This window comes from Zingiber officinale, chromosome 3B (genome assembly GCF_018446385.1).
Source record: "Zingiber officinale cultivar Zhangliang chromosome 3B, Zo_v1.1, whole genome shotgun sequence".
In the NCBI taxonomy this organism is placed as follows: domain Eukaryota; kingdom Viridiplantae; phylum Streptophyta; class Magnoliopsida; order Zingiberales; family Zingiberaceae; genus Zingiber; species Zingiber officinale.
The window spans coordinates 88,174,052-88,201,767 of record NC_055991.1 but is presented as its reverse complement, the minus strand read 5'-3'; the positions used below and the strand labels follow the sequence as shown (position 1 = coordinate 88,201,767).

The following is a 27,716-nucleotide window of genomic DNA, read 5'->3' as shown; positions in this document are numbered from 1 at the left end:
GTGTTCGAGTAGTACATATTTAAATTATGTTCGGGAGAGGCAATTATTTTCATTTTTATGAGTGAAAGTTTGTTGAGATCCACAAATAGTCATTAAGCATTTATTTTCTGATCAGTAAAATATCAATAACCGCGTCCGCGCCATACATGATACATGCCGCAATAACAACAAATCAAATCACAACCACCAAAACCAAAAGCCTCTCCTCCTCCTCTACGGACTACGGACGAACCACTTCGACGTCTTTACGATGCCAAGGACTGTAAAACTGGACCTCCCGCCCATTAATCGCCTGAACTGGCCTTGCGTTCGCCTCTGCATCCTGTAAAACAAACAAACAAATAAAACCTTCTGCCATCTAACCATTTTTCTCTCTTTAATTATATTTAATTTCAAATTTAACCGAATTAAACAAGCTAAGATCACTGAACTCACATCGTGCACAGCCTCTCTCAGCAACCCCATTTGCTCCCTCGACACAGTTCTGATCTGAAACCTCACACAAAATCCACGATCAGCAGCCTGAAACTCGATCGAAGCATTTTATAATTTAGTTCGCGGAGCATGCGCGCGTGCGTTAATTACCTTCTCGCTGATGGTCCAAGCGACGCCCTGATCGCAAGGTGGAGTTGTCAGCGAGCCCATGTACCTGTAGTACTTCCTGCTTCCTACTTTGATGTGCCGTGGATCCACCAACCCTACTGCTTTCTTCTCTTCTCTTCCATCCGCCACTTCCTGAATCTCCTCCATCAGCTGCGACGACATGACAACAGAAAAGATCATCAGTCTCGATCGCTGATGCACGATATGATCTAGCTAGGTTTATTATCCCATCGATTCTCAAACCTCTGCCAGGAATGTGTCGGGCCGCCCAATTGTGTACAGGATGCCGATCACAGCTACACGCTGGTCCGCTGACACATGCACCAGATGCAGCTCCATCGCGAACCTGCACGCCTCAGCCATCAGTTTGGTTGATCAAGAAATAAAGAAAGGCGATCGAGTTCAGAGAGTTGGAGGAGGAGGAGGACCTCTTTCCGTCGATGGTGTGCTCGGACGGGGAGTGCCAATGACACTGTCGAAGCTCGTAATGGGTGCCATTGATGCGGATCGTTCCGGCTCCTCCCTCCCATTGCAGCTGCAGCAGCAGCAGCAGTGGAATTAATTAAGGTGAGAGATTTTGCAGGGAAGGGCGATCGAGTGGAGGAGATGTGAATCGGTTACGTACCATTATGTCGTGGCCGCGGTTCCTCAGCGTGGCGTTGGACGCCCTGTAGCTCCTCCGGATTCTGCCCAGGGCAGGGGAGACGCGGACCCTCTCGTGCAGGAGGTCGATGGGAGATTGCATGTCTCCGTTGTTGCACAGAGCCCATTCATGCCGTATCTCTCCCCAGTGTTCGGGGCCATTCGGGCTGCCCGCCAGGTAGCTGAACTCGCTCTCGTCCTCTGCGCCAAAAAAACAGAGTTCATGCTGAAGCGCAGGAGAGAGAGAGAGAGATAGAGAGAGAGAGAGAGCCTACCGACTTCTTGAGCTGCAGCAAAATGGGTCCAAGGGAAGAGGAGGAGAAGGAAGAGAGCAGAGAAGGGCAATCCTCGAGCTTGCCTCATCGCTAGGCGCTAGCAGTGGATGATTGCTCAGGGAGGAGTTTGTGGAGGGCTTTTAAGGAAGGAAATCAACGAGGGGGTCCTCTGTTTTTCTCTGAATTGAAAGCCCGAAGATGCTCAGATTTTTCAACCACAAATGCTCAGATTGAAGAAGCAAAAGGGTTAGGTAGGTGGGGGTGAAAAACTGAAACACAAATTTTGTGCAATTATCAAAAGAGATTTTTTTTCCTTTTTTTTAAATGTTAATATTAAAAAAAACTTTGACTATTCCATTGATAGGACGGACTAAAATGTATATAGAGTCAGGGCTAAAGTGCCACGTTTAGGCTTACAAAACAACGTTGAAACTTATGAAGAAACACATTAAATTTTCTCTTGCCATGACGATTCAGCTGTGATGCTAGGCCAATTGGAACCTAATCCCTCTCTTTTTTTGAATTATTTTCAGTTTGCAGAAAAGTCTCAGATGTTTACTTGGTTTGTACTAGTTGTACGCAGAGTCAATTGCATCAGTCAAAAATGCTTCATTTCTTCTAAACTTTTAGGTGGCTGCCCCAATGAATTATCATTCCGATTAGTCTAATTCTAGGTCCGGCCCGCACCAAATAAACTCAGAAATCCATCTCAACCTCACCAATAGTTCAAGCGTGGTTGATATATTTACCATCACATCACGCCCGAGAAAATGAATTATCATTCCATGTAAAACTGGGTGTCTAGATAGTTTTACTTTTTATTCACCTAAAGATAGTTGACCTGGTCCCACAAAACTTTCTCATTGACCACTGAATAAATCTAAAAAGACCTAACACCACGAATCGTTCGAAAGCCATAGCATTTTATTTGCATTGCGTGAAAATTAAATCATCGTTGTTTGAGAAATACATCATTCCGTTTATCATCGCACCAAGCCTAGAGGCATATGCTACATGTAAACGTCATATGCACATTAATATCAAGGGGAAAATAGACATTGTAGATATTGGAAAATAGTCATTCAAAAATAATAAAGCTTGGTTAGAATTTTCAAATACGAAGAAAAAGAAAATTCTAGACAAGTAATACGTGTGCTTCTTCTACGCTTAAGGTGGTCATTAAGTCATTAGACAAATTTTTTTATGGTTGTTTAAGAGTTAGTTGGTAGTTTCCTTTTGAAAAAAAAGGAACAAATGGGAAAAGCATGTTATTGTCTATAAAAAATGAACATATAACTACGCTATAGGTAGATACAACCAATACAAGTTGTCAATTTACCTCCTGTCTTTACCTTCATTTACAGTTGTAGTGGAACCTTGCTGTTCAAACAGGCTAATCTTACGATAACAGAAATCGGTGTCCACCCTTAGCTTGTGCGTATAGAGAGGAACGAAATAAATATAATCTCATTATGCAAGAAGATGATTTCAGAGTAATGAGATGCCACAGGAGCTGACAATGACTGCACTTGCAAGGCTGATGAAACTTCTCAAATATCAGGTGGCTAGCCAACCCATCTAGCCCACCTGAACAAGGGTCGAACTTTTGCTGGCAAAGAATAGGGTTCCAGAGAAGCCGAATCAAAGTCTAGTGTACTTCTATCAGACCATATGTATACCCCTCTTTCCTGCTTGCTACCAGGAACCGTGTTGTCGAGTATAAATGCCACAAACAGTGCAACCACCATGTTAAGAGATAAAAGAGCATTTAGAGCAAAATTGAACTGCAAAAATTAGGAAACCCCTTAGAGATGAAACTAAAGCATAAAATGGCGTACTGACTACTTATGATAAATTTCCCTGCTCCTATTTTATCCAATTGGCACTAGGAAAACTCCCATTCAAAACAGAAAGAAAAACCAAATTCGTAGTGCTTATCATATGATCAAGCAATTGATCTACTTGAATAGAAGTAAATGCTAGATCTGAAAGCTTGTTTGGCACCAACTCTGAAAAGAAAATAATGCAATTCTAGGGTTGAAAGAATTCTCAATAATTAGAAACCCAAATTTTGTGCTTTGAGGAAAAAGAAATATCCTTTCATTCCTTTACCGTGTCTTATTATTATTATTTTCATTTTTGGTCTTGACCATTAGATATCCCCGCACCATATTTATTCGAGAAAAGAAGCAAGGCTAAATCCCTCTCAACAGTGCTGTTATACAAGGATTTGAATATTCAACTTTTGGTCAGAAAACTTCTGAATCTAGTTTCATGTTCCATTAGACCAAGTGTTGGTTACAACATGCTATTAAACTCCAAAAGTCAATTAAATGTAGTCATACAAGTAATGTAGCAAAGGAAGTACGGTGGGCGTTAGAAATACAATCACTTATGATAGAATTGGGGGAAAAATCGCAAATGTTTTGAAAAAGAGTATATTTTGAAAAAGATCCATAAAAACAGTTGTCCGCTAAAATATCCCCATTCATATAAACTGAAATATTTAACAACTTAAATGTCACAATTCAATGTGAAATACTCAGTACCACTATTTCGATAATTGCGATCTCATAAGAAAGGCTTAGTAGGGTATCAACAACCAAAAACGATGTTAAACTTACCCCCTCACTGTTTGTATGGACTGGACCACTTGATGCTGCTCCGTAAGGCAATAGATAACTTGGTAAAATGAGAATGGAATTGGGTTCATATTGTTGAAAATATGCAGGGATGGTTAGAGAGATAAATAACGTGAATCCAACAATAATTATATTCCTTGAACTTCTTGTTTGTGTATACTGCAAAGTAGAAAGGCCTAGTGCAACTATCAAAGCCCATGTAAAGCATAAAACAGAAGCAGCCAAGGCAAGTGGAATAGACGCCAGGAGAGCACCAACTTTTCCTGTCAAAGGAGGGAGCGAAAAATCAGTGTATTGGCAAGGAATACTAGCATGGTTCTAGTATGCTTGCAGATTTAATGCCATTGTGCTGGAATAATTATTGGTAATATATCCTTGCATAGAGTTTAATAAGAGATAGAATCATAAAGTTGAGACAAAATAGATGGGACAAGAACAGTTATTTAAGCTTTAATTATTAATATAGAGAGGAACTGAGAATACTTTCATTAGACTATATTTAATTTTTGCACAGAAAGCTACCTTACCTACAAATGAAAATAGAATCAATAGTGCTGCTCCAAGTTGCAGAGCCTTTCTGGATGCCATTCTAGTTATATCAAGAGTGTGTATATTCTGAGTCAGTGTCACTGATCCAGTTCCAGTTCCCCAGAGTCCCGCTAGAATACTTGTCAACCCTTCCATGCCTATTCCCCTGCTGACAATTCCAGGAGTGGGAGGCTTTAAGTTGACTAATAATGATGTAGCATGGTATGAACCAATCTGGATGAAATAACAAATAAGAAAAATTAAATAGCACATTGATTATAGAAATATGTGAGAAAGCAACAGGAAATATTTTTGGCTTCATTCTCTCTTGCATACTACCTTATTGCAAAAAACAAATTATTTCATATATATGAACATTTTTATGATTTTAACTATTATAGAATGAACTATTAATAATTAAATCAGAATGCATATTCGTTAAGAATGCAATAGATTAAAAATATGTATTTCTTAGAACAATGAAAACAGAACTTGGATTACTTTTTCATAAAAATTCATGAGTAAAAAAGGAATTCACATTATAAGATTCAAGACTCAAGTCGAACTTGGCAATTCTGATTTTAATTTTAGAAGTTGCTGCATGATTTTTGAGCAACATATAAGCTAGTCAGTTCGGGTTCAACTAATAAAATGGGATCATAAAAACAAGAATACCAAACCATTGATAGACACCCATTAATCACGTCCCCTACAAATAAATGGGAAGCAGTCTCGAGTCAAAAATAGATAAGCAGCATATTTCTTTGGTGGCATAAGCATCCATGTATTAATTATTGTTGAATGTCTCTAGACAAATGCAAAAAAAATCACATGTTCAAGTTTGGATAATCAACAGATTTGAACCTAAATGACGAGAAAAGTGTGTCCTCCATCAACAATTAACTTTTCCTAGGGTAATTAACATGAAAACCACTTACCGAGTCAACTGATGCAACCAGTGATGCAATGACCATGATAAATGACGTCTTGAAATGGAAAGTGGGAGAGCCCCACTGGGATGGATAAGGAACCCTGACCCAAGCAGCAGTTCGCCATGCACTAGAAACATCAGTTCGACAATGCTTCATAATAGTTGCATGTTTTCTACATCCATCTGTTAATATGTTTGAACTTGGTACATTTGAATTGCAACCCTTGTAGTTGTAAGCTCCTCCTGCTGTCAGAAAGAATGCATATGTCCATACAATGACGACACTAAGTGGAACCTAATAAAAGAGGAAGAAACCAGGCTTCTGTATTAGGTGTTGTAAAGATATACTAAAGCAAACTAAAACAAAAGATGAGGAAAAAGGTAATACCGCATAAATTAAGAATAAACGGTTCCCAAATAAGGATAGTCTTCTGAGGTACTGCCATTACATCAGAAAGACAAGACATTCATGAACATTCATTCTATAGAAATATCATCTACTTTAGTAAAAGAATGCTAAAAGGATGCTTAATGATTGCAGGGGACAAACTGCTAAACAAAGGAACATTCTACAGAATTACCAGGAAGTGCTTCATAGTTCTTACCAGTGTAAAAATAAGAATCAATAAAATCAAAGGAATGCTGATCTCCACACAATTTCCAGCTTGAGGAAATGCAAAACTGAAATATGCCAATCCTACTGCAGCAACAGTTGGAGCAACTACGACTGGATTTATTAACCTGCAGAATTATAAGGAAACAGTAGCACCGATAAGTCAAGAAGTATGCTATTGTCGTACTTCTTTCTGTTACTCGACATTTATATTTGGTGATAAAGGAGCCAAAGCATCTACCATTATGGTAGATTTTTTTTAAAGCATTTTATTATTTCATCCTTCAAAAATATTCCTCAGTAGAATTGACGCCAAAAATTCTACTTGGGACAATCCAATTGCTCAGGTGACGAGCCTTCTTTAATGCCACTGCATGCTTTTTTGAGGCAAACTCTATTCTCGAGTCCTAGAAAATATGAATCACTTAAGGAGGTCATAGGAACTCTAAGGGTCATTTAAAATAGTTTGATTCATCTTGACAAGTGCTCCAAGTTTCCCCTATAAAATGTTATCATTTGTATTGTTGAAGGAGCTTTTTTTGGATGATAAAAATATTGTGAGCTTTTAAGCTTTTGAAGAATGATCTTCTGATTACCCTCTAAACTCTTCGGTGGATTCCGTCGAGTGTGAGTTGAGAGTTCGCCTTGTGTTCCCTCCTATTTCTCCGATACTTTCCGGTGTCAAGTGGTATCAGAGCCATGTTCACCATGGCTAGTTGGAGAAGACAAAGGCCAAATGGTGATGATCCTGCAGTTCGTCAAAGAAACCTTCGTGACATCGAGTTGGATGACTTACGGAGACAAGTGCACAACTTGAGCAGCGCCTCGCCCGGGGCGAACCTGTGGATCATGATGCTGAGGGTCATGGTTCGGAGGCTAATTCTACAATGCATGAGATGGGTTATAACCCATTTCATGGTAATGGAGGCGATGATTCCAGTGATGATGCAGCACGAGATCAAAGATATCAAATGAACATTGATCGTAAGAAATCTTTTAAAGTTGACATTCCAGAATTTGATGGACGACATGATCTGAATGAGTTCATAGATTGGCTTAACTCTGTTGAGAGGATCTTTGAGTTTCAAGAAATTTCATAAGATCGCAAGGTAAAAGTTGTTGCTATCAAGTTGAAGAAATATGCATCTATTTGGTGGGAGCATTTAAAGAAGCAGCGAGCTCGTGATGGCAAACAAAAGATTACAACATGAGACAAGATGAAAAAGGTATTGCGCAGAAAATTCTTACCAGATAATTATTGTCAAGATATGTTTCTCAAATACCATAATTTCAAACAAAAAGATTTGTCCGTAAAAGAGTACATCGCTGAATTTGAGAATCTCATGATGAGATGTGATATTCTAGAACCGGATGAGCAAACTATCGCTCGATTTCTTGGAGGGCTTCGATATGAGATCGGGAATATTGTGCAATTGCAACCTTACTGGAGTTATAATGATGTATGCAAACTGGCTCTTAAGGTGGAAAAACAACAAAAGGATGCTCGTCAATTTGGTGGGCGTTTCTCTTCAAGTAGTGGTGCTTCTAACCGAGGGAGTGCCTCTCCGTCTAAAAATGCATCAACATCAAAAGATACAAAACAAAAAGCTACTGCAAGTAAGGAAACCCATATTGATTTTGTAAAACCAAGTGGTCCTAACAACTAAAAGATATGTTTCAAATGCAAGGGTTTTGGGCATTTTGCTGCTGATTGTCCAAACCGAAGGGTTGTTACTTTTGTTGAGGAAAAAGAAGAGGAGGAATCTTATGGCACATCCCCTATCTACGATGATTCCGGTGATGATGGAGAAATTACTTATGCAGATCATGGAGAATCCTTAGTGATACGTCGCAACCTCAATACTACCTATGGAGAAGATCAATCATGGCTTCGCAATAATATCTTCCACACTAGATGCACTTTTCATGGTAAAGTGTGTGATGTCATTATTGATAGAGGAAGTTGCAAAAATGTTGTCGCTACTACAATGGTCGACGAGTTGAAGTTAAAGAACGAAGACCATCCTCAGCCTTACAAATTATCATGGCTTCGTAAAGGTAACGAGTTGAAGGTAACTCAAAGATGTCTTATTCAATTTTCTATTGGCAATAAGTATCAAGATGAAGTTTGGTGTGATGGCTTCAAATGGATGCTTGTCATTTGCTTCTTGGTCGACCGTGGCAATTTGATAGGAAAACTCATCATGATGGCTTCAAAAATACTTATAGTTTTGTCAAGGATGGCGAGAAGATTATTCTAGGGCCGGCCAAGACAAACACTATTCCAAACCCTTTAAAAGGGGTGGAAATAATTTAGTCTCCAAGTCCCAAGTGGAAAGTGCTATGTAGGAATCCGGTGGGGCCTTTGCATTGGTAGTCTTGGAAGAAAATGAAGATGGACACGCTGTCCCTTCCCAAGTGCAACCTCTTCTCCAAGAATTTCAAGATGTAGTACCAGCCGAAATTCCATCCGGACTTCCTCCCATGCGAAATATTCAACATTGCATTGATTTAGTCCCTGACGCTTCAATTCCAAACAAGGCAGCCTATAGAATGAGCCCCAACGAGTATAAAGAGTTACAAAGACAAGTTGAGAACCTTTTGGTTAAAGGTCTTATCCGAGAAAGCAAGAGCCCCTGGGCTGTCCAGCCCTTCTTGTACCAAAGAAAGATGGTTCATGACGAATGTGCATTGATAGTAGAGCGGTCAATAAGATCACTATCAAATATCATTTTCCTATTCCTCGCCTTGATGATCTTCTCGACCAGCTTCATGGGTTTAAGGTCGGCTCTAAAATTGATCTTCGAAGTGGCTATCATCAAATTCGTATGAGACCGGGCGATGAATGGAAATCGACATTCAAAACAAGGGGCGGTCTTTATGAATGGTTGGTAATGTCATTCGGTCTTTCTAATGCTCCCTCTACGTTTATGCGGCTTATGAATCATATCTTTAAACCATTCATTGGGAAGTTTGTTATTGTCTACTTTGATGATATTCTTGTGTACAACTCTAGCCCGAAAGAACATTTGGAACATCTTCGACAAGTTTTTGAATTACTACGGGAGCAAAAGTTATATGCCAACTTGAAGAAGTGTCATTTTTTTACTAATAGCCTGATTTTTTTAGGCTATATTATTTCCTCTGATGGCATCAAAATGGACAAGAATAAGATTGAAGCTATTATGAGTTGGGCGACGCCTAAATCCCTGGATGAGATTCGAAGTTTCCATGGTCTGACATCTTTTTATCGCAGGTTCATTAAAAATTTCAGCACCATCATGGAGCCTATAACTGAATGTTTGAAGGGTGGCAATTTCAAGTGGACGAACGAGGCGCAACAAAAGCTTTGAACTTCTTAAAAGAAGGGTTACAGAAGCTCCAATATTGCAACCACCAGATTTTGACCAAGTTTTTGAAATAGACTGTGATGCTTCAAATGTGGGAATCGGCGGTGTCCTTAGTCAAAATGGGAGACTCATTGCTTTCTTTAGTGAAATGTTGAATCATTCTCGCCGCAATTATTCTACCTATGAAAAGGAATTCTTTGCCATTGTCCGAACCTTGGATCATTGGCAACATTATCTCCTCCATAAGGAATTTGTCTTTTTCTTGCATCACGAAGCCTTGAAGTATTTGAATACTCAACACAAATTGAAACCTCGTCATGCTAAATGGGTTGAGTTTCTACACGCCTTCAACTTCCTTATCAAGCACAAATCTGGTGCTCTTAATCGGGTGGCGGATGCTCTTAGCAGACGACATACTCTCTTGTCTACTTTACAACTAAAGGTAATTGAATTTGAGGTAGTCAAAGATCTCTACAAAAATGATCCCTAATTTGGTCATATTTGGGAAGAGTGAATAAAAGCTCCATTCAAACTCTTCTTGATTCATGATGGATTTCCCTTCAAAGAAAAATATCTATGTATTCCTGATTGTTCGCTACGACTTGCCATCATCAGTGAAGCTCATAATGGAGGGTTGGTGGAACATTTTGGTAGCGACAAAACTCTTACACTCATTCAAGAGAATTTTTATTGGCCACGCATGGACCGGGATATCAAAACACATATTGACAGGTGTCGAATTTGTCATATTGCCAAGAGTCATGGATAGAATACGGGCTTGTACACTCCCCTACCCGTACCAACAAGTCCTTGGGAAGATTTAAGCATGGATTTTGTGATTGGATTACCACGTACTCAAAGGAACAAAGATTCAGTTATGGTGGTAGTTGATAGGTTCTCTAAAATGGCCCATTTCATTCCTTGCACCAAAACGTTGGATGCTACACATGTAGCTGATCTTTATTTCAAAGAAATTGTAAGACTATATGGAATTCCCAAAACCATCACTTCTGATCAGGATCCTAAATTTATGAGTCATTTTTGGCGCACCTTGTGGCGAAAATTGGGAACACAACTCCAATTCAGTTCCTCTCACCATTCCCAAACAGACGGACCAACGGAAGTAGTGAACTGAAGCTTGGGAAATCTTCTTAGAAGTTTGGTTGGTAAAAATCCCCGCCAATGGAATGCAATTTTAGCTCAAGCCGAGTTTGCTTATAATCGGTCTCTCAGCCAAACAACAGGACGAAATCCCTTCGAGGTTGTATATGGAATTAATCCTCTCACTCCATTGGATTTGGCCCCCATTCCAGCCTCTCGTCTTCTAAGTGGACATGGAAAAGAGTATGCACAGTCCATCAAAAAGTTGCATGAGCAAGTTTGGCAAGAAATTATTAAACAAAATGAGAAGTATCAGAAAAATGCGAACAAACACAGAAAGCAAGTAAGTTTCAAGGAAGGAGAATTGGTATGGATTCACTTAAGAAAGGAACGATTCCCACGTGATCAACATGGAAAGTTACAACCTAGAACTGATGGTCCTTTCAGGATCTTAAAGAAGATTGACAATAATGCTTATGAAATTGATTTGCCGAGCAAGTATGGTGTTTCTACAATCTTCAATGTTGCTGACCTCTCTCCTTATATTGGTGATGAACCTCCTTTTTATTCGAGGACGAATCTTTTCCAACCGAGGGAGACTGACGCCAAAAATTCTACTTGGGACAATCCAATTGCTCGGGTGACGAGCCTTCTTTAATGCCACTGCATGCTTTTTTTTGGGCAAACTCTATTCTCGAGTCCTAGAAAATATAAATCACTCAAGGAGGTCTTAGGAACTCTAAGGGTCATTTAAAATAGTTTGATTCATCTTGGCAAGTGCTCCAAGTTTCCCCTATAAAATGTTATCATTTGTATTGTTAAAGGAGCTTTTTTTGGATGATAAAAATATTGTGAGCTTTTAAGCTTTTGAAGAATGATCTTTTGATTACCCTCTAAACTCTTCGGTGGATTCCGTCGAGTGTGAGTTGAGAGTTCGCCTTGTATTCCCTCCTATTTCTCCGATACTTTCCGGTGTCAAGAATAACATTATTCTTTTTCTTATTTATGTCATTTGGTTCAGGTCAACCCGTCATGAATGCTCCAACTCTAATGTTAATAGAAACAATATACATGAAATAAAAATTATAATACCTTATAAGAAGTGACATGAGGCCACTATAACCCAAAACAGTCTGAAAAACTGAGCCAACGACTATAGCTCCTTGCAATTCCCTCATTATATGCTTAAATTTCTGCATTTGATAAAAAAAAAAAACTTTCTATGATTATCAAACAATAGAAGAGATAAAATGCGACGTTCAACAAGAAAACTAACTTCCTACATTTTAACAAAAAAAAATGGGCATACTTTTTCTTATTGAGGACCAAACCATTAACTACTGCCTTGATTGAACCAAGTAATCTACCAAATACCATATTAAACAATATGATTTGAATCAGATTAAATAAAAACTGGTTAAATAAAAAGACTGCAATCTATTTGTATGGAAATTTTTTTTCAAGATTCCTAGCACCAATCTTGAGAGGAACTAAAACAGCAATGAAAATTGTAATTGAAAAAGATATTGTCTATCAGTACTTTGTAATACCATGCACTGAAAGTAATTGGTAATATGACATCTTATTGAAAGTATCAATAGCGTAAATTTCAATGTCACATGTTATTGAAAATATGCATTGCAACTACTGGATGTGCATAAAATTCTGACAAGGAGAACTTATTTATGGCCATGGGTCAATGAGAGTTGTTACTATGACCAAAAAATTATCACCTTGTGTCTCTTCACAGCTTGACAGTTGTTCTTTTTTAATGTACATCCTCTTTTGTTCTGATTTTATAGATATTTAGCTATTTCTACTTGTCCTATGTATCAATAATTCAATAAGAGTTGTTTCTAGGACCATAAACTTATTATCAGTTTTCTCAGAAAAGCTTGGGAACTTTTAATGTATATCAAATGCATCAAACATTAATGACGAAATTGTGCTATAAATTGATAGAACAAGAAAGTGAATCAAGAAACTATATTTTTTTAGTAAATATTGTTGGGACCTTGACGCCCGCTAGAGGGAGATGAACAATTCTCTACAATTGTTAGTCGCAGCGGAAACAAAAATACTAACAAACAAAAGAAAAGCTAACTCTAGAAAACAATAAACAAGAAAGCAAATCAATACACATTCGTTTAACGTGGTTCGGAGATTAGGGCTCCTACTCCACGGCGTGTCCGTAAGGTGGACGAAATCTCAATCCGTCGATGAATCAATCCCCGGCAAACTTCGGCTAGCTCGCGTAGCTCCTTGTGAGTGGAGAAACCTCACCACAACTAACACAAGACCACACTAGATCACTTATGCACTTGGACACTCTAATTAGGGTTAACCACTACTAACTTCGTCAACCTTTGCCAAGCACCCCGAGCTCTATTAAATAGAGTTTGGGAGGAAACACCTAGCCGTGTCTCCTGCCACCAGTCAACTGATAAAGACATCAATCGACTGGTCCTAAATGAAATTTGACCGTTATAAGCCAACGGCTCGATACCAATCAACTGATACAGTGTACCAGTTGACTGCTACACGAATGCTTCAATAATGCAACCCGAGCATATTTATTCACATTGGCTTTGGATGACACTCTCTTGCCCTTGGTCACTTTTCCATTGTCATTGTCATGTGTCACCCTAGCACTTGACCTCCTTTTAGTTTTGGAGGGACCCAATTTGATATTTTTAGGTCTTTGACCAGCCAAACATATATCAAGTATTCAAGGTCCAATAATAAACCTATCTAGGACTTTCTCCATTTCCTCAAGTCTTGCCTTCAAGGCTTGATTTTCCAATTCTAGGGTTCTAACCCTAGAATCAACATGTCCACCTTGGACATCCCTAGACCTATCCTTCCTGGACATATGACTCTCTTTCTTGGGATTGATGTTTAGGTTTTCAACCACTTTCCTCTCCTTAGGCAAGGTAGGTTGTTTCTTTTTAAGTTTAACCTTAGTGTATGATTTCCTAGGGTTATCTACCGTGTTAACCCCTATTCATATTATTATACCTAAATCCATAATTATGCATATGCATGGGTACATAATTTTCAATATTCCTAACAAGCATGAAGGAATTTGATCTTGGATTAAACTTCAAAATAGGGATTACCTTCCCTTTTACCTTTGAATATCCTACCTGACTTGAACTCCTCTTCTTTTCCCATTTCTTCAAGTGCGCCAATTTCTTGAGCTCTCTTCTCCTTGGGCACTTCGTGTGGTAGTGTCTCCACTCACCACATGTGAAACACCTAATGTGCTTCTTCTCCTTGACTCCATCCTTAAACCCATGTTAGTTCTTAAAGCAACTTTACCAGATTTAGGGATTATCTCCTTTACCTTTTTGAGCGAAGGATACCTACTCCGCCCCATTTTACCACACTCAAAGCATTTGATGTGGTTCTTTTTGCTCTTCTTGGTAGTTGAGGTGGAGAGTTGAGCTTCCAAGATCTCCTCTTCCTCGGATTTCTCTTCTTCCTCATCCCTTGAAGATGTGGACAGTTCCACTTCTTCCTCCCTTGAAAATGTGGATGATACCTCCTCATCTTCCTTCTCCTCCTCGGATGTTGAGCACGTGTCAACATCTAATTGGTCCTTCCCTTGGACCAATGAACCCTTCTCCTTGGGTTCCTCCACTCCTTGAAGTTATGTAGTATCTTTATAGAGCTCAATCACCTTGCTCCAAAGCTCATGAGTACTCTTGTACTCACCTACATTCAATACCACAATAGGAGGTAATAAATTAATTAAAATTCTAGTTACCTCTTTGTCCGCCTCTTATTGCTCTCTTTGCTCCTTGGTCCGATATCGAGGCCGGAGGCGTTTTCCCTTCTTGTTAGTTGGAGTCTTGAATGACTCCTCTAATGTCATCCAACGGTTCCAATCCATTTGGAACCACGTCTCCAAGCGCGACTTCTAATAGCCGAAGTCTTCGCGCTCATATGGAGGTGGGATCCGGATGTCCCATCCGAGAGGTCCCTCCGACTTCATCTTCCTCTTTAGTGATTACTCCTTTAGCGATTAGTCCAACAAAAAGATACCACTTGTTAGGACTTTGACGCTCACTAGAGGGGAGTGAATAGTTTCCTATAATTGTTAGTCGCAGCGGAAATAAAAATACTAACAAACAAAAGGAAAGCTAATTCTAGAAAACAATAAACAAGAAAGCAAACCAATACACGTTCGGAGATTAGGGCTCTTACTCCACAGCGTGTCCATAAGGTGGATGAAACCTCAATCCGTCGGTGGATCAATTCTTGGCAAACTCTGGCTAGCTCACGTAGCTCCTTGTGGATGGAGAAACCTCACCACAACTAGCACAAGACCACACTAGATCACATGAGCACTTGGAGACTTTAATTAGGGTTAACCACCACTAACTTCGTCAACCTTTGCCAAACACCCCGAGCTCTATTAAATAGAGCTCGGGAGGAAACACCTAGTTGTGTTTCTCCCCACCAGTCGACTGGTAAAGACACCAATCAACTGGTCCCAAGTGGAATTTGACTGTTACAGGCCAACTGATACAGTGTATCAGTTGACTACTACAATACAGTAACGATTGACTGCTACAATAACGATTGACTACTACAGTACCAAACGACTATTTTCACAACTGGCGGGCACAGAAACATTTTGTGCCCTGTCCCAGTCAATTGGTCAAACCCTAACCCTAAGATTTGACCCCCGAGTACATTCACCCAACACTTGTCCTCGCCCGACCAACCTAGACCTAGCCTTCTAGCCTCCTCCATCAGCCTCGCATCCCTCGAAGCTTCCCCATTCTTCACGCCTTACCTTTTGGAGCTTCCTTCGGCCTTGTCCTTGTTGTCGGGTCTTTCTTTGTTAAGAGGCTCCTCACCTCTGGGACTTCAACCATTGCCAAGTCACACTTGGACTTACGTTGCCAAGACTGCATGTTTGGACTTACATCGCCAAGATTCCATTTGGACTTTCACCTTTGCCAAGATCACACTCGGACTTTTCCTTATTGTACATGTATCCTGCACACTCACAATGCATATCAAATATAATTAATAAACCTAACTTAAACTTTTGCCCAAACATCAAACCTAGGGTCCTAGATTGCTCCAACAAATATGTTATTAGCTCATTTGACCTATGCTAATATATTATTACTTTGGGAAAAAGTAATAGAAAAGAGATTAAGAAAAGAGACCATAGTGACCGAAAATAAATTTAGGTTCATGTCTGGAATGTCGACAATAGAAGGTATACATCTTCTTAGACAATTAATTGAAAAATATTAGGAGCAAAAATAAAATCTACACATGGTATTCATTGACTTAGAAAAAACTTATGATAGAGTCCCAAGAGAAATTATATAGAGAATTTTAAAAAATATTGGTGCAGTTAGAACTAATAGTCAAACTCATGTTTTGATAAATGACAAATGGATTAAAATTATATTATGTTTTTATGTTGATTTTTTTATCTCTCTAACCCTTCCCTCCCCCTTTGGCATTCATCAAAATCACATAAAATCAATGTGTAACAACAAGGCAGAAAATAAGTAGCAAAATACAATAAGCATAATATCAGTTCATAACAAAAGTCAAATGTAGCAAAAATACACATCCAGAAGCAATACACATAAAGACGACAAGAATCAAGAACTGTAAAATCAAGAATCATAAAGTCTACCATCTGCTCCTTGATTCATGGGTCCTAACAATTGGTTCGAAAATAGGACTACAGAATTTGAGTACATGAACTATAAAATAAATATTACCGACAAGAAATGAGTATAAACACAATTGCTTGATCATCGATTGTCGGAGCAGTCTTTTGGTGTCGTCGGAGCCTTCTCGAAGTAGCGCATAAGAACGAAAGTCGGTGCGAATGTTGTCCTAGAGATGCTAGTCGAAGTCCTTTTTATAGGCCATCTCCGGGCGCCCAGACCACCCCGAGCGCCTCCAACAAGGCCTAGGACTTCGCTGACTTATTCTCCTCCGGATGCCTGGACCACCCCCGGGCGCCTTAATCGCTGATATAGTGGCTCCTCGGCGAAACTCTATCTCTGAAAGTTTATCCACCTCCGGGCGCTTGGACCCTGACGTGTACCGACGTATCAGAGTCTGTCACCTCAGCTAGTCGCCTGTGTGGTTCGGCTCCTTCCCGAGCGCCTGGACCAACTCTCGGCGCCTAGATTATGTTTTTATGTTGATTTTTCTATCTATCTAACCCTTCCCTCCCCTTTGGCAATCATCAAAATCACATAAAACCAATGTGTAACAACAGAGCAGAAAAGAAGAATCAAATATAATAAACATAATATCAGTTCATGACAACAGTCAAGTGTAGCAAAAATACACATCCAAAAGCAATACACATAAGGTACGAGCAAAATACATCTAAGATGATCTACTGAGAAGATGATGGAGGATGGCCCGAGTACCATGAATGTAACATAACCATCAGCTCGAGATAGCGAGTCCTCTCCTCCTCTCGAAGACAAGATACCTCCTGCCGAAGACTCATCAGAGACTCCTCAAGTTTGTAACTCTGTCGTCTAGAGTAGGAGGGGCCAGATGTGGAGACAACTCAAGAAAATCAGTAATGATATCAGGAATGTCTGCCTCCTCTGCTGGAGCTAGGTCAGGCTAAGGCTGGACTACGAGGTCAGGTTGATGTTGGACCTCTCTCCTCCATGATCATCTATATGAACATCAGCTAATGACAGGTCAAACTCATTTAGGACTTTGACATCACCAGTGGCGACATCAAAATCTAATGATGCTAAGTAGGAGGTCAAAATATGGGTATCCGTCGGCTAGTGCTAATACTAGTTGAGTAAATGATGGTATGAAATATATACAGATTGATGTCTATGTCTAGCTTCTGACATAATGCATAAAGAAGGAATGAGTGAAATGGGCACATCATAACTACATCTCGGGTAGTCAGAATACACATGACTAGGACCCTATAGAGGACATAGTCCTAGATTCTAAGGGTGACAGACCTGAACTGAGTAATAGTGGGTACGCACTGTCCCCCAAAAAATATGAATATATCGTATCTAGAGTAACATGAGAATAAGGATCACTAAAAGTAGATCCTTAAGGAGTAGCACAGAAAAAGACATGCAAAGGGTTGTAATCCTTAGTGGTCTCTAATGATTGTAGGAGATAATGTAATATCTGTACCTACTACCGTGGTAGTGTATGTAAGATCATTGACTTTAACTAAATTGTTGTATAGTTAAGCACATAAGTCAATGTTTACCGAACTAGAACAATAAACTAAATTTTGCAACCTATAGTTCGACACAAGGAATGAACGACCGTGTGAAGAAGCTCCTATCAAGATATCTTGAATGCAAAGAAATATAGGAGATGGATGAAAACCTAATCCTAAGTTCCTCTGTAGAAAACCTAGAGTCAGTACTAGGAGTTTAAGGGGGTTACAAAATTAACACAATTTGTACAACCACCAATCAAGTAGGGGGTTCTCTTATTTTCTTTCTTTTTAAGTCCCGTTTGGTTTTGAGCTTTTCGATCTAGTTCAAATTGATGCAATCACCTCTTTTGGACATGTTTTCTTATTGCAAAATACTCTGAATTGGTGCAACCTAATCAAGTTTCTTTTTTTTATTATCATCTCCCACACTACTAATCCAAGACCTAGTCTTGGGATTTTCCCACACTAGGTCTTGGATTAGTAGTGTGGGAGATGATAATAAAAAAAATCGATTGGTGTTGCTCCAATTCAAAGTATTTTTTAACGAGAAAACCTGTTCAAAAGAGGTGATTACACCAATTTGAACTAGATTGGAAAGCTCAAAACCGAACTAGGCTTAAAAAGAAAGAAAATAAAAGAACCCTACAACCACCAATTGTGTTGATTTTGTAACCCTCTCAAACTCCAAGTACTGACCCTAGGTTTCCTATAGAGGAACTTAGGATTAGGTTTTCATCCATCTCCTATATTTCTTTCCATTCTAGATATATTGCATTCCTTGTGTCGAGGTCACTACCTACTATAGGTTGCAAAATTTAGTTTATTGTTCTAATTCGGTAAACATTGTCTTATGTGCTGAACTATACAACAATTTAGTTGAAGTCAATGATCTTACATACACTACCAGGGTAGCAGGCACAGACATTACACTATCTCCTACGATCATTAGAGACCACTTAGGATTATGATCCTCTGCATGTCCTTTTCTGTGCTACCCCTAGGGATTTACCTTTTGGTGATTCTTAATCTCATGTTACTTTAGATACGATATATTTGTATTTTTTTTAGGGGATAGTGCGTACCCACTGTTATTTAGTTTAGGTCTGTCACCCTTAGAATCCAGGGCTATGTCCTCTATAGGGTCCTAGTCATGTGTATTCTACCTCTGACTACCCGAGATGTAGTCATGATGTGCCCATTTCACTCATTCCTTCTTTATGCATTATGTCAGAGGGTAGAAATAGGCATCGGTCTCGATATAGTTCATACCATCATTTACTCAGCTAGTATTAGCATTAGCCGATGGATACATATGCCTAATTGCCATGTTTTGACCTCCTACTTAGCATCATTAGGTTTTGATGTCGCCACTGATGATGTCAAAGTCCCAAATGAGTTTGACATAATAGGTGCTAGGAACTGTCATTAGCTAGTGTTTATGTATATGATCATGGAGTCCTATCATGGAGGAGAGAGGCTCAGCATCAGCCTGACCCTATAATCCAACTTCAGAGGAGGCAGACATGCCTAATATCATTGCTGATTTTCTTAAGCTGCCTCCACCTTCAACCCCTCCTACTCCTGATGACAAAGTTACCAGACTTGAGGAATTTGTGACGAGTCTTCAACAAGAGGTATTCAGTCTTCGAGAGGAGGAGAGGACTCGCCATCTCGAGCTGATGGATATGTTATGTTCCGGCACTCGGATCATCCTCCATCATCTTCTCAGTAGATCATCTTAAATGCAATTTGCTCATACTTTACGTGTATTGCTTCTGGATGTGTATTTTTGCTACACTTTGTTATAAATTGATATTATGCTTATTGTATTTTTCTACTTACTTCTTTTCTACCCAGTTATTACACATTGGTTTTATGTGATTTTAATGAATTCCAAAAGGGAAGGAAGGGTTAGATAGATAGAAAAATCAACATAAAAATATAACCTATCATTTTTTTTGCATATATTATTTTTTTACTTATTTTTCTAACTTTGTTGTCATTACATAAAAAGGGAGAGATTGTTGGTGTAATTAGCACTAATAATCAAACTCAGATTTTGATAAATGACAAATGAATTAAAGTTAGATGCTATGTTGTCTAATATATCTACAAAGTATGCAGGATATGAACTTGATGGGTTTAGAGAATAGAAATTCTAGGCTGAAGTCCAACGTTGACAGTTGGCACGAAGTCCAGATTGGTTAAGATTTGGCAGGAGGAAGTCCAGTTGGGTTGACAACTGGTTGAAGTCCAGATTGATTCAGATATGGCAAGAAGTCCTAGTCGATCAAGGGACCTAACATCAAGGAAGTCCACAAATGATAAATAAAGGTAAGCGATTAGAGGAGAGATTCAGTGAGGATGCGTTCCCAGTTGAAGGAAAGCGTCGGTCCGACCTAAGATTTTAGCGAAACTCAAAGTTAGGATCAGACAGTCTAGAGACTATCAAATATTTTATTACTATTATTTTCATGTTATTGCTTGTTATGCTAACCTTGTGATGGAGGAGATCAAAAAGTTAGAAAGAAGGGTCCAGGCACCTGGGAAGGAGCCGAACCACGCAGGCGACCAACTGAGGTGGTAGACATACGTTGGTACATGTCAAAGTCCAAGCGCCCGGAGGTGGATATGTTGGAGTGTATACTAAAAGCCTAGCTTTTGTATAAACATTTATAAGAATCACATTGGTCAAGTGTCTACATTTATATATATCAAATGTAGATGTTCAATTAATTTATATTGTAGATAACATAGTGTGTGGTGTCACACACAGAAGATCGTGTTATCAGTTCTTTATAAATTATAAACAGTAGCTCACGACTAAGATGGAAAGGAACAAACCATTGGAATAGTCGTAGTGTAATTAGGTATTAGTTTATCTTGACTAATAGATTACACTAGTACACTCTAAGTGTATTGAGTAGGACCATTTAAGATAAGTTCTTTTTATATTGATTTAATAAAAGAACTATACCTTAGTTATTATGGAAGTGTGTGCTCTTAATCCTAATATAATAACAAGCACATATATTTAATATTTATTTCTTTGACTTATCAAAGGGTGCGATTTAGTTCGATAGATCAATAGACCCGATAAGTTGGGAAATTGTATTATTTATATAGTGTGTTGTTGATTATAGAATGAAACTGTGTCTTAGTAATCTAGGTTGAGAATGACCCCAAGAGGAACTCATAAGGATTGTCCTGTTAAACCCAGCAGGTGGACTTAGTCCGACATGACGATAAGGATTAGTGGTACTACTTTTGGACTAAGATATTAATTAAAGTGAGTTGTCAGTAACTCATTTAATTAGTGAACATTCGACATCTTAAACACAGGGAGATTAACACACTCATAATAAGGAGCCCAAAATGTAATTTGGGATTTGTGCGGTAGTTCAATAATAATTCTTTTATAGTATGAATTATTATTGATAAATTAAGTTGGGTGTTCGCGGCGAACACGGGAAGCTTAATTTCATCTGGAGACCAAAACCAATTTCTCTTCTTGGTCCCTATCGTAGCCTCTTAATTATAAAGTGTTATACCCACCTATACCCAAGCCAAGACCAAGTGGATGAGCGAGTTGGTGGCCGGCCAAAGCTTGGGTCTCAAGCTTAGGTGGCCGGCCACTAGAAAATTAAAAGGAATTTTTATTAAAATTATTTCTTATGTGGATATCATGATTTTAAAAGAGAGTTTAAAATTTAAATATTTCCTTTTATAGCTTTCTACAAAAGATTAAGAAAAGATTTGAAATCTTTCCTTATTTGTAGATTGAAAGGAGATTTTAATTTTGAGAAAACTTTCCTTTTTAACCATGTTCATGATTTAAAAGAAAGTTTAAAAAAATTAAATATTCTCTTTTATTAGTTTCTACAAAAGATTAAGAAAAGATTTGATATCTTTCCTTATTTGTAGATTGAAAAGAGATTTTAATTTTTAGAGATAACTTTCCTTTTTGGAAATTATCCACATGTTTAAAAGAAAAATTTTAATTTATAAAATTTCCATTTTACTAACCAATCATGAAGGGATTAAAATTATTGGAGAAATTTTTTATAAATTTCCGGAAGCAAATAAGGAAGTTTTAATTTGTGTTTAAAATTTTATTTGCTTGGAGATTTGAATGTGGCCTGCCATTGAAATTGAAAAAAGAAATTTAATTTTAATTAATTAAAATTTTCCTTTTCATGGCAAAAGAATTAAGGAAGTTTTTATTTAAATTTCCTTATTTGCCAAGACCAAGGATTATAAAAGAGGGGGTAGAGGTGCCTTCAGGGTGAACAACTCTATTCTTTTCTTCCTCTTTTTTTCTCCTTGGTGTGGCCGACCCTTAGAGGTTCTCCCTCTCCTCTTCTCTAGTGGCCGGCTTTATCCCCTCTTGGAGCTCTTGATGGTGGCTGGTTCAAGCTAGGAGAAGAAGGAGAGAAAGGAGGTTTTGTTTCTTGCATCCCTTGGAGTTTGGTGGTGGTGGTCGGACCTCTACTTCTCATAGAGAATTCTTGGTGGCCAAATCTAGCTTGGAGAAGAAGGAGCTTGGTGGTTCTTGTCTCGGAAGATCGTTGCCCACACAACGTCCGAGATAAGAAGAGGAATACGGTAGAAGATCAAGAGGTTATTTTGCTTACAAAGAAAGGTATAACTAGTAATTGTTTTCCGCATCATACTAGTTTTCTTTATATAGTTATTTATGGAAATACCAAACACAAGAGGCATATGATTCTAGAGTTTTCGAAATAGTTTTTTCGAGTTTGTGTTTTCTTCTTTTTCGAATTTGTGATTCGATTGTTCTTTTTGGTTAACCTAGAGTTATTTAAGGAAATAAATATTAGCTTTCCTTAAAAGGCTTTGCCTAGGCGGTGGTGGTTGCTCCCATATCCAAGAAGGACATGTGCCTCGCCATGCAGTCCTGGAAGCCAATTTTGGAAATTAATATTTATGGAATTAATAACTTAGGTAGATTTGAATCAATAGTGTTAAGTTCCGCTTGCGATTCAAATCTAAACCATTAAGAACAGATAAATTAAATTTGGAATCAATGATGTTAAGTTGCGTCTGCGATTCCTAATTTAACTTCTAAAGAACACAATAAGTTATTTAAGGAAAGGTTCGACACTTGTGCAAAAAAATTTTGTACAGTGAAACCGGTACGATTTTCTTAGGACTAACTAACAGGATAAGATCCACCATATCTGCGATCCAGACGCTTGGAGGAGGATAAATCAGTGAAGTCCTCCCAGGCCTTGTTGGAGGTGCCCAGGGATGGTCCAAGCGCTAGAGAAGGCCTATAAAAAGGACTTCGACCAACATCTCCAAGACAACATTCGTTCCGACTTTCGTTCTTGCGCACTGCTCTGAGAAGGCTCTACAACACCGAAAGGCTGCTTTGACAACCGACAATCAAGCAATTGTGTTTATACTTCTTTCTTATCGGTAACATTTATTTTACCGTTAGTGTACTCAAATTTTGTAATCCTTTTTTCGAACTAATAGTGATTGTCCAACGAAAGCACTCAATGAGTGTGAGCCTTGGAGTAGGAGTCGTTGAAGGCTCCGAACCATGTAAAAATACTCATGTTAACGCTTATTCTTTGTTCTTTCTCCTTTCTCTTTTCTGTTGCATTTATTTTAACTCATAATTGAAAAACGAAAACATTAAGTGGTATTAGATCCCCGGACTGCAGGACTAATCGTTGACTGTGCACAGGAGTTATGGTCTAATTAAAGCATGTGGGTGGAATATTGACCTCTAACGAAGGAAGTGGGGGCTCCCATGTCTAGATCAAGACGACCAAACACCAGGTAGGGAAATCCTAGTTGCGGCTAGGTAAGGAAAACCTAGTAAGTCGGTTGGACTGAGAGGCAAGAAAGTCCTAATATGTCGGGTGGGCCGAGGGGCAAAGAAGTCCTAGTAGGTCAGTTGGACTAAATCAGATGACATCAAACAGATAGGCTTGAGGGGGTGGTCCTTTGGGGGTTTGTTGGGTTGCAATGGTTACAAACAAATTCTCACATTGAAAACACATAGAAAGGATCATAAACTTATAAGGGAAAGATATCTCTATTGGTATGAGGTCTTTTGAATAGAACCCCAAAAACAAAACTATGAGGGCTTAAGTCTAAAGTGGACAATATCATACTGTTATAGAGATATCTAAATTCTTTTGGTCCTAACAGAAAATAGAAGTGTTAGTGTAACATATATTGAACTAATTAAGGATATGTACGAGGATATAACGATCAGAGTAAAGACTTCAGGCGGAATAACTGAAGCATTTCCAATAAAGATAGGGTTACATCAAGGATCAACTCTAAGTCCTTATCTTTTTACACTAATTATGGATAAACTACCCACATTCAAGACACAGTACGCTGGTGTATGTTGTTTGCAAATGATATTGGTTTGGTAGATGAAACACGTGAAGGAGTAAATGCTAAACTAGAATTTTGGCGGGAAACACTAGAAGGGAAAGATTTTAAACTTAGTAGAATAAAGACAGAATATATATAATTTAAGTTTAGCAATATTAGATGTAATGAGACAATTGTTAAGAAAAAAGATGACGAGTTGCCCGGAACCGAGAACTTTAGATATTTAAGATCATTTTTGCAAAACGATAGAGAGATTAAGAGAGAAATCTTACATAGAATACAAGCAGGATGGTTGAAATGGAGGAAAGCGTCGAATGTCTTATGTAAGCGTAAAGTACCTCTAAAACTTAAAGAAAAATTCTACAAAACCACAGTAGACCTGCTATGTTATATGGAACTGAATATTGGGTTATGACTCGAGCGCATGAGTAAAAGATAAGAGTTGTAGAGATAAGGATGTTAAGGTGGATGTGTGGACATACGAGGATGAACAGAATAAGAAATGAGATTATTAGAGAAAAAGTCGAAGTTACATCTATTGAGGGAAAACTCTGAGAGACACATTTAAGATGGTACTAACATGACTTAGATGACCAATAAATGCTCAAGTTAGGCGATGTGAAACTATGACAAACACGCATATCAAACGAGGAAGAGGAAGAAAAAAAATATGGTTAGCAACAAAAAAATAAAATAAAATTTATTTAAGTATAGATGATGATATAGTAGGAGATAGAGCTCAATGGCATAAAAAGATTCATATAGCCAACCCTACTTAATGGAATAAGGCTTGGTTGTTGTTGTTATAATAGTGAGTGAGCTTAGTTGGGTCAAGCCCAAATTGACATGTAATATAAGCAATTGATCTACCAGCCCAACCAATGAACTGAAGCTTGAGTGACTACCATTTTGATAAATATCTACATAACTGTTGATAAAAGTAGACCCACATGTTACCATGAGAAGGTTAACAATCTAGAATAATGGAAGAACATTTTTCATTACAATGCTCTCAAATTCATGATGCGTTATGTTATGCTAAAGAGTGATTAGACATATGAGCAACTCTAAAAGTTTTGCATTGAGAAGGTCTCAGTTACGTATTAATATTTGGCAATTATACATTTGATATTTCATAATGATAATTAGTTATACCTAACAACCATCCTTTCTCAAAGATTTCCTTCAAGGAGAAACTATAGTGAATAGACAACTGGTAAAAGAAACAAAAAGGCTTGGAATTTAAAATTGAACTCAATCTTGATAGAATTTGCTACAAATCACTAGTGGATGATAATAAAGACAATTAACAGAACAGATGAAAGGAGGCAGAAACGTACATTTTCACTAAGATTTCTATACTCCTCTGAATTAATGATTACTAAGGCAGGAGCCAGATATACAAAAGAGCTTCCCTGGACAAGTGGAAGCCTACTACCAAAATAAGAATGCATTATTGTTGTAACGCCAGAAACTAGTAGCATTGTAGAAATGACAGCAGCTGTCTCCTCCTGCCAGTGTAAATTATCAATTCTAATTGCATCTGCTAACTTTGTGCTCGAATGTGAGAAACACAATAAATTGACTTACATCAGTACCTCCCATGACTGGTACCATGATCAAAGGGATGAACACAAGTGAACCAGCCAGGGATAAGTAATGTTGTATTCCATAAAATATCAGGAGCACTGCAAACAGATCGATACAATGGTTAGTTGTGCACAAGCTGAAATTTGTATAATACAGCAGAAGATCCAGTTAAAAATTCATATGCCCTAGAAATGTAATCAAGAAATGTTAAACAAGATAATAACTCATTCGACTTGTTCAGACAACTAACAATAAATTTTTAAGACTATCAAATGTGCAAGTTTAATAGCTTGTAATTTTTATTTTTTAAAAGATCTTTGGATTTCAACTAATTTTAATAAAACAAGAAACACAAGGAAAATGTGAAATGTCACAAAGGAAAAACACATGGTTAATTGAGTAGGAACAAGTTTCCTTGGCTCTCACCATCATCTTTATGGATGAGATTCAAGCGAATTCAGAAAAGAACTTTCCATTCATTCCTCATATTTAAGAACGCAACTAATTTGTATTTCATATTTGATGTAGAAAAAGTAAATGCCATGGATCCAGTTTTCTTTATAGAAACTGCTGAGATATTGATAAGAATTAGAAATTGCATAAAGAGGTCAAGAAAAGTAGCTTCGTGCTGTATAGAGGTGGTCTTATCCAACTTTTAGACAGAAGCAGGTGCCCAAAGATTGCACATGCGTGCGAACCAGGTGTGCTGGGGATCCAACTAAGACCAGAGCTATTTGAGTGTCAATTTGGAAAAAAAAAAAATGGACTTACTAACGCCAGGGCTGTCGGTAAGAGCAGATTGAAAATCTGATGGCGGCTTGTGGACGGATGGACCCTCAGACTCCTGATCGTCAGAAAAGAAGTCGATTTCCACTCCCTTTTCATCTTTTTCTGCTTCCTCCTTTGAATCTTTGTCGGGCTTTACGGGAAACACTGGAGCAGAGCCATTACTGAGTCCATTACGCACCGACCCGTCACTCTTAACTCTCAAAAGAGGCTCATGTCCAGCCTCCCTTCTCTCATCCATAATCCCGACTCCCCCCGGCTCGATCCCAACTTTCCTCTTTTCCTTCTCAGCCCTCGGAGCCGTGGGGCCGATCTCGACACCCCCGTCCTCCGCTCCATTCCTCCCCCGACCCACCACCGGCTCGATCTCAGGCTTCCTGGGTATCCCATTGCCCCCTCGGCGAATCCCGTTCTCCAAATCCAACCTCGCGGGGGCCTGCGGCTCGTCAGCATAGTCCTGGTCGCTTAAGACGCTGGCGGTGTCGCCCGAAAGATGGGGTTTGAAGCCGGTGCGCCTGGCCCAGGACTTGAGCTCCTGGGGGTTGTGATCCGTCCTGGGGAAGAAGGGGTCGATCCGGGGTACCCAAGGGCTGGCTCTCTTCCCCCTCCCCGGCGGAACTCCTGAGCTCGATCCAGACGCGTCCATGGCTCCCGACTGCAACTGGAGAAGTAAGGGGACAAGATGGGGGGAATGGAGGCGGAGCGAGGAGTAGAAGCTAAGGGGGATCAGAGAGGAGAGGTCACGTTTTGGTGAGTGGGGAGAGCAGTGAGGAGCCGGTCGCACGTCTTTTTCCAGTAACTTTTCTTTTTCTTTTTTTTTTTCCGATCGGACCGGGTTAATTTTACTGGATTTGGTAGAGACGAAGTAACTGAATTGAAGACGAGCTCCGGGGAGGAGAAGCTCCTGATTGGCTGTTCCATTCACGATACGGATTACTCTTCCTCTCAATTCAGCACACCAGAAGTATTAAAGCTCTGTGAAGGGGAAGGTATCTCGCGTGGTGCTTCCTGAAGCGTGACTCGAAAGATACACAGAATGAGGTGAAGATTCCGGATTCGGTTGGGTG

The 27,716-nt window shown here is 38.9% G+C and overlaps 2 protein-coding genes across 2 annotated transcripts; both read right to left on the bottom strand.

The window, feature by feature from the left end:
* Positions 1-85: 85 nt before the first annotated feature.
* LOC122056735 (alpha carbonic anhydrase 7-like) lies at positions 86-1,771 on the bottom strand. Its single transcript, XM_042618826.1, has 7 exons — positions 1,521-1,771; positions 1,229-1,446; positions 1,032-1,138; positions 847-949; positions 586-753; positions 436-489; positions 86-322 (listed from the first exon to the last, which is right to left on the bottom strand). Exons 1-7 carry the CDS (start codon positions 1,606-1,608, stop codon positions 221-223), a joined length of 840 nt encoding a protein of 279 aa, XP_042474760.1. The 5' UTR covers positions 1,609-1,771; the 3' UTR covers positions 86-220.
* A 992-nt stretch (positions 1,772-2,763) lies between these two features.
* Positions 2,764-27,409, bottom strand: LOC122056734 (nucleobase-ascorbate transporter 11-like). Its single transcript, XM_042618825.1, has 10 exons — positions 26,635-27,409; positions 25,864-25,961; positions 25,614-25,784; positions 11,778-11,878; positions 6,227-6,362; positions 6,010-6,060; positions 5,629-5,916; positions 4,690-4,924; positions 4,145-4,425; positions 2,764-3,304 (listed from the first exon to the last, which is right to left on the bottom strand). The coding sequence occupies exons 1-10, from the start codon at positions 27,293-27,295 to the stop codon at positions 3,086-3,088; spliced, it is 2,241 nt and encodes a 746-aa protein (XP_042474759.1). The 5' UTR covers positions 27,296-27,409; the 3' UTR covers positions 2,764-3,085.
* Between the last annotated feature and the right edge of the window lie 307 nt (positions 27,410-27,716).

Excerpts from the sequence above, each read along its gene's own strand:
- LOC122056735 (XM_042618826.1), bottom strand. The coding sequence starts at position 1,608 with ATGAGGCAAGCTCGAGGATTGCCCTTCTCTGCTCTCTTCCTTCTCCTC. Across the intron at positions 1,447-1,520 it reads TGCTGCAGCTCAAGAAGTCG|AGGACGAGAGCGAGTTCAGC; the intron begins GTAGGCTCTCTC and ends TTTTTGGCGCAG. Across the intron at positions 950-1,031 it reads CACACCATCGACGGAAAGAG|GTTCGCGATGGAGCTGCATC; the intron begins GTCCTCCTCCTC and ends TGAGGCGTGCAG.
- LOC122056734 (XM_042618825.1), bottom strand. The coding sequence starts at position 27,295 with ATGGACGCGTCTGGATCGAGCTCAGGAGTTCCGCCGGGGAGGGGGAAG. Across the intron at positions 11,879-25,613 it reads ATAGAAATCTTAGTGAAAAT|AAATTTAAGCATATAATGAG; the intron begins GTACGTTTCTGC and ends TATCAAATGCAG. Across the intron at positions 5,917-6,009 it reads GTTTATTCTTAATTTATGCG|GTTCCACTTAGTGTCGTCAT; the intron begins GTATTACCTTTT and ends CTCTTTTATTAG.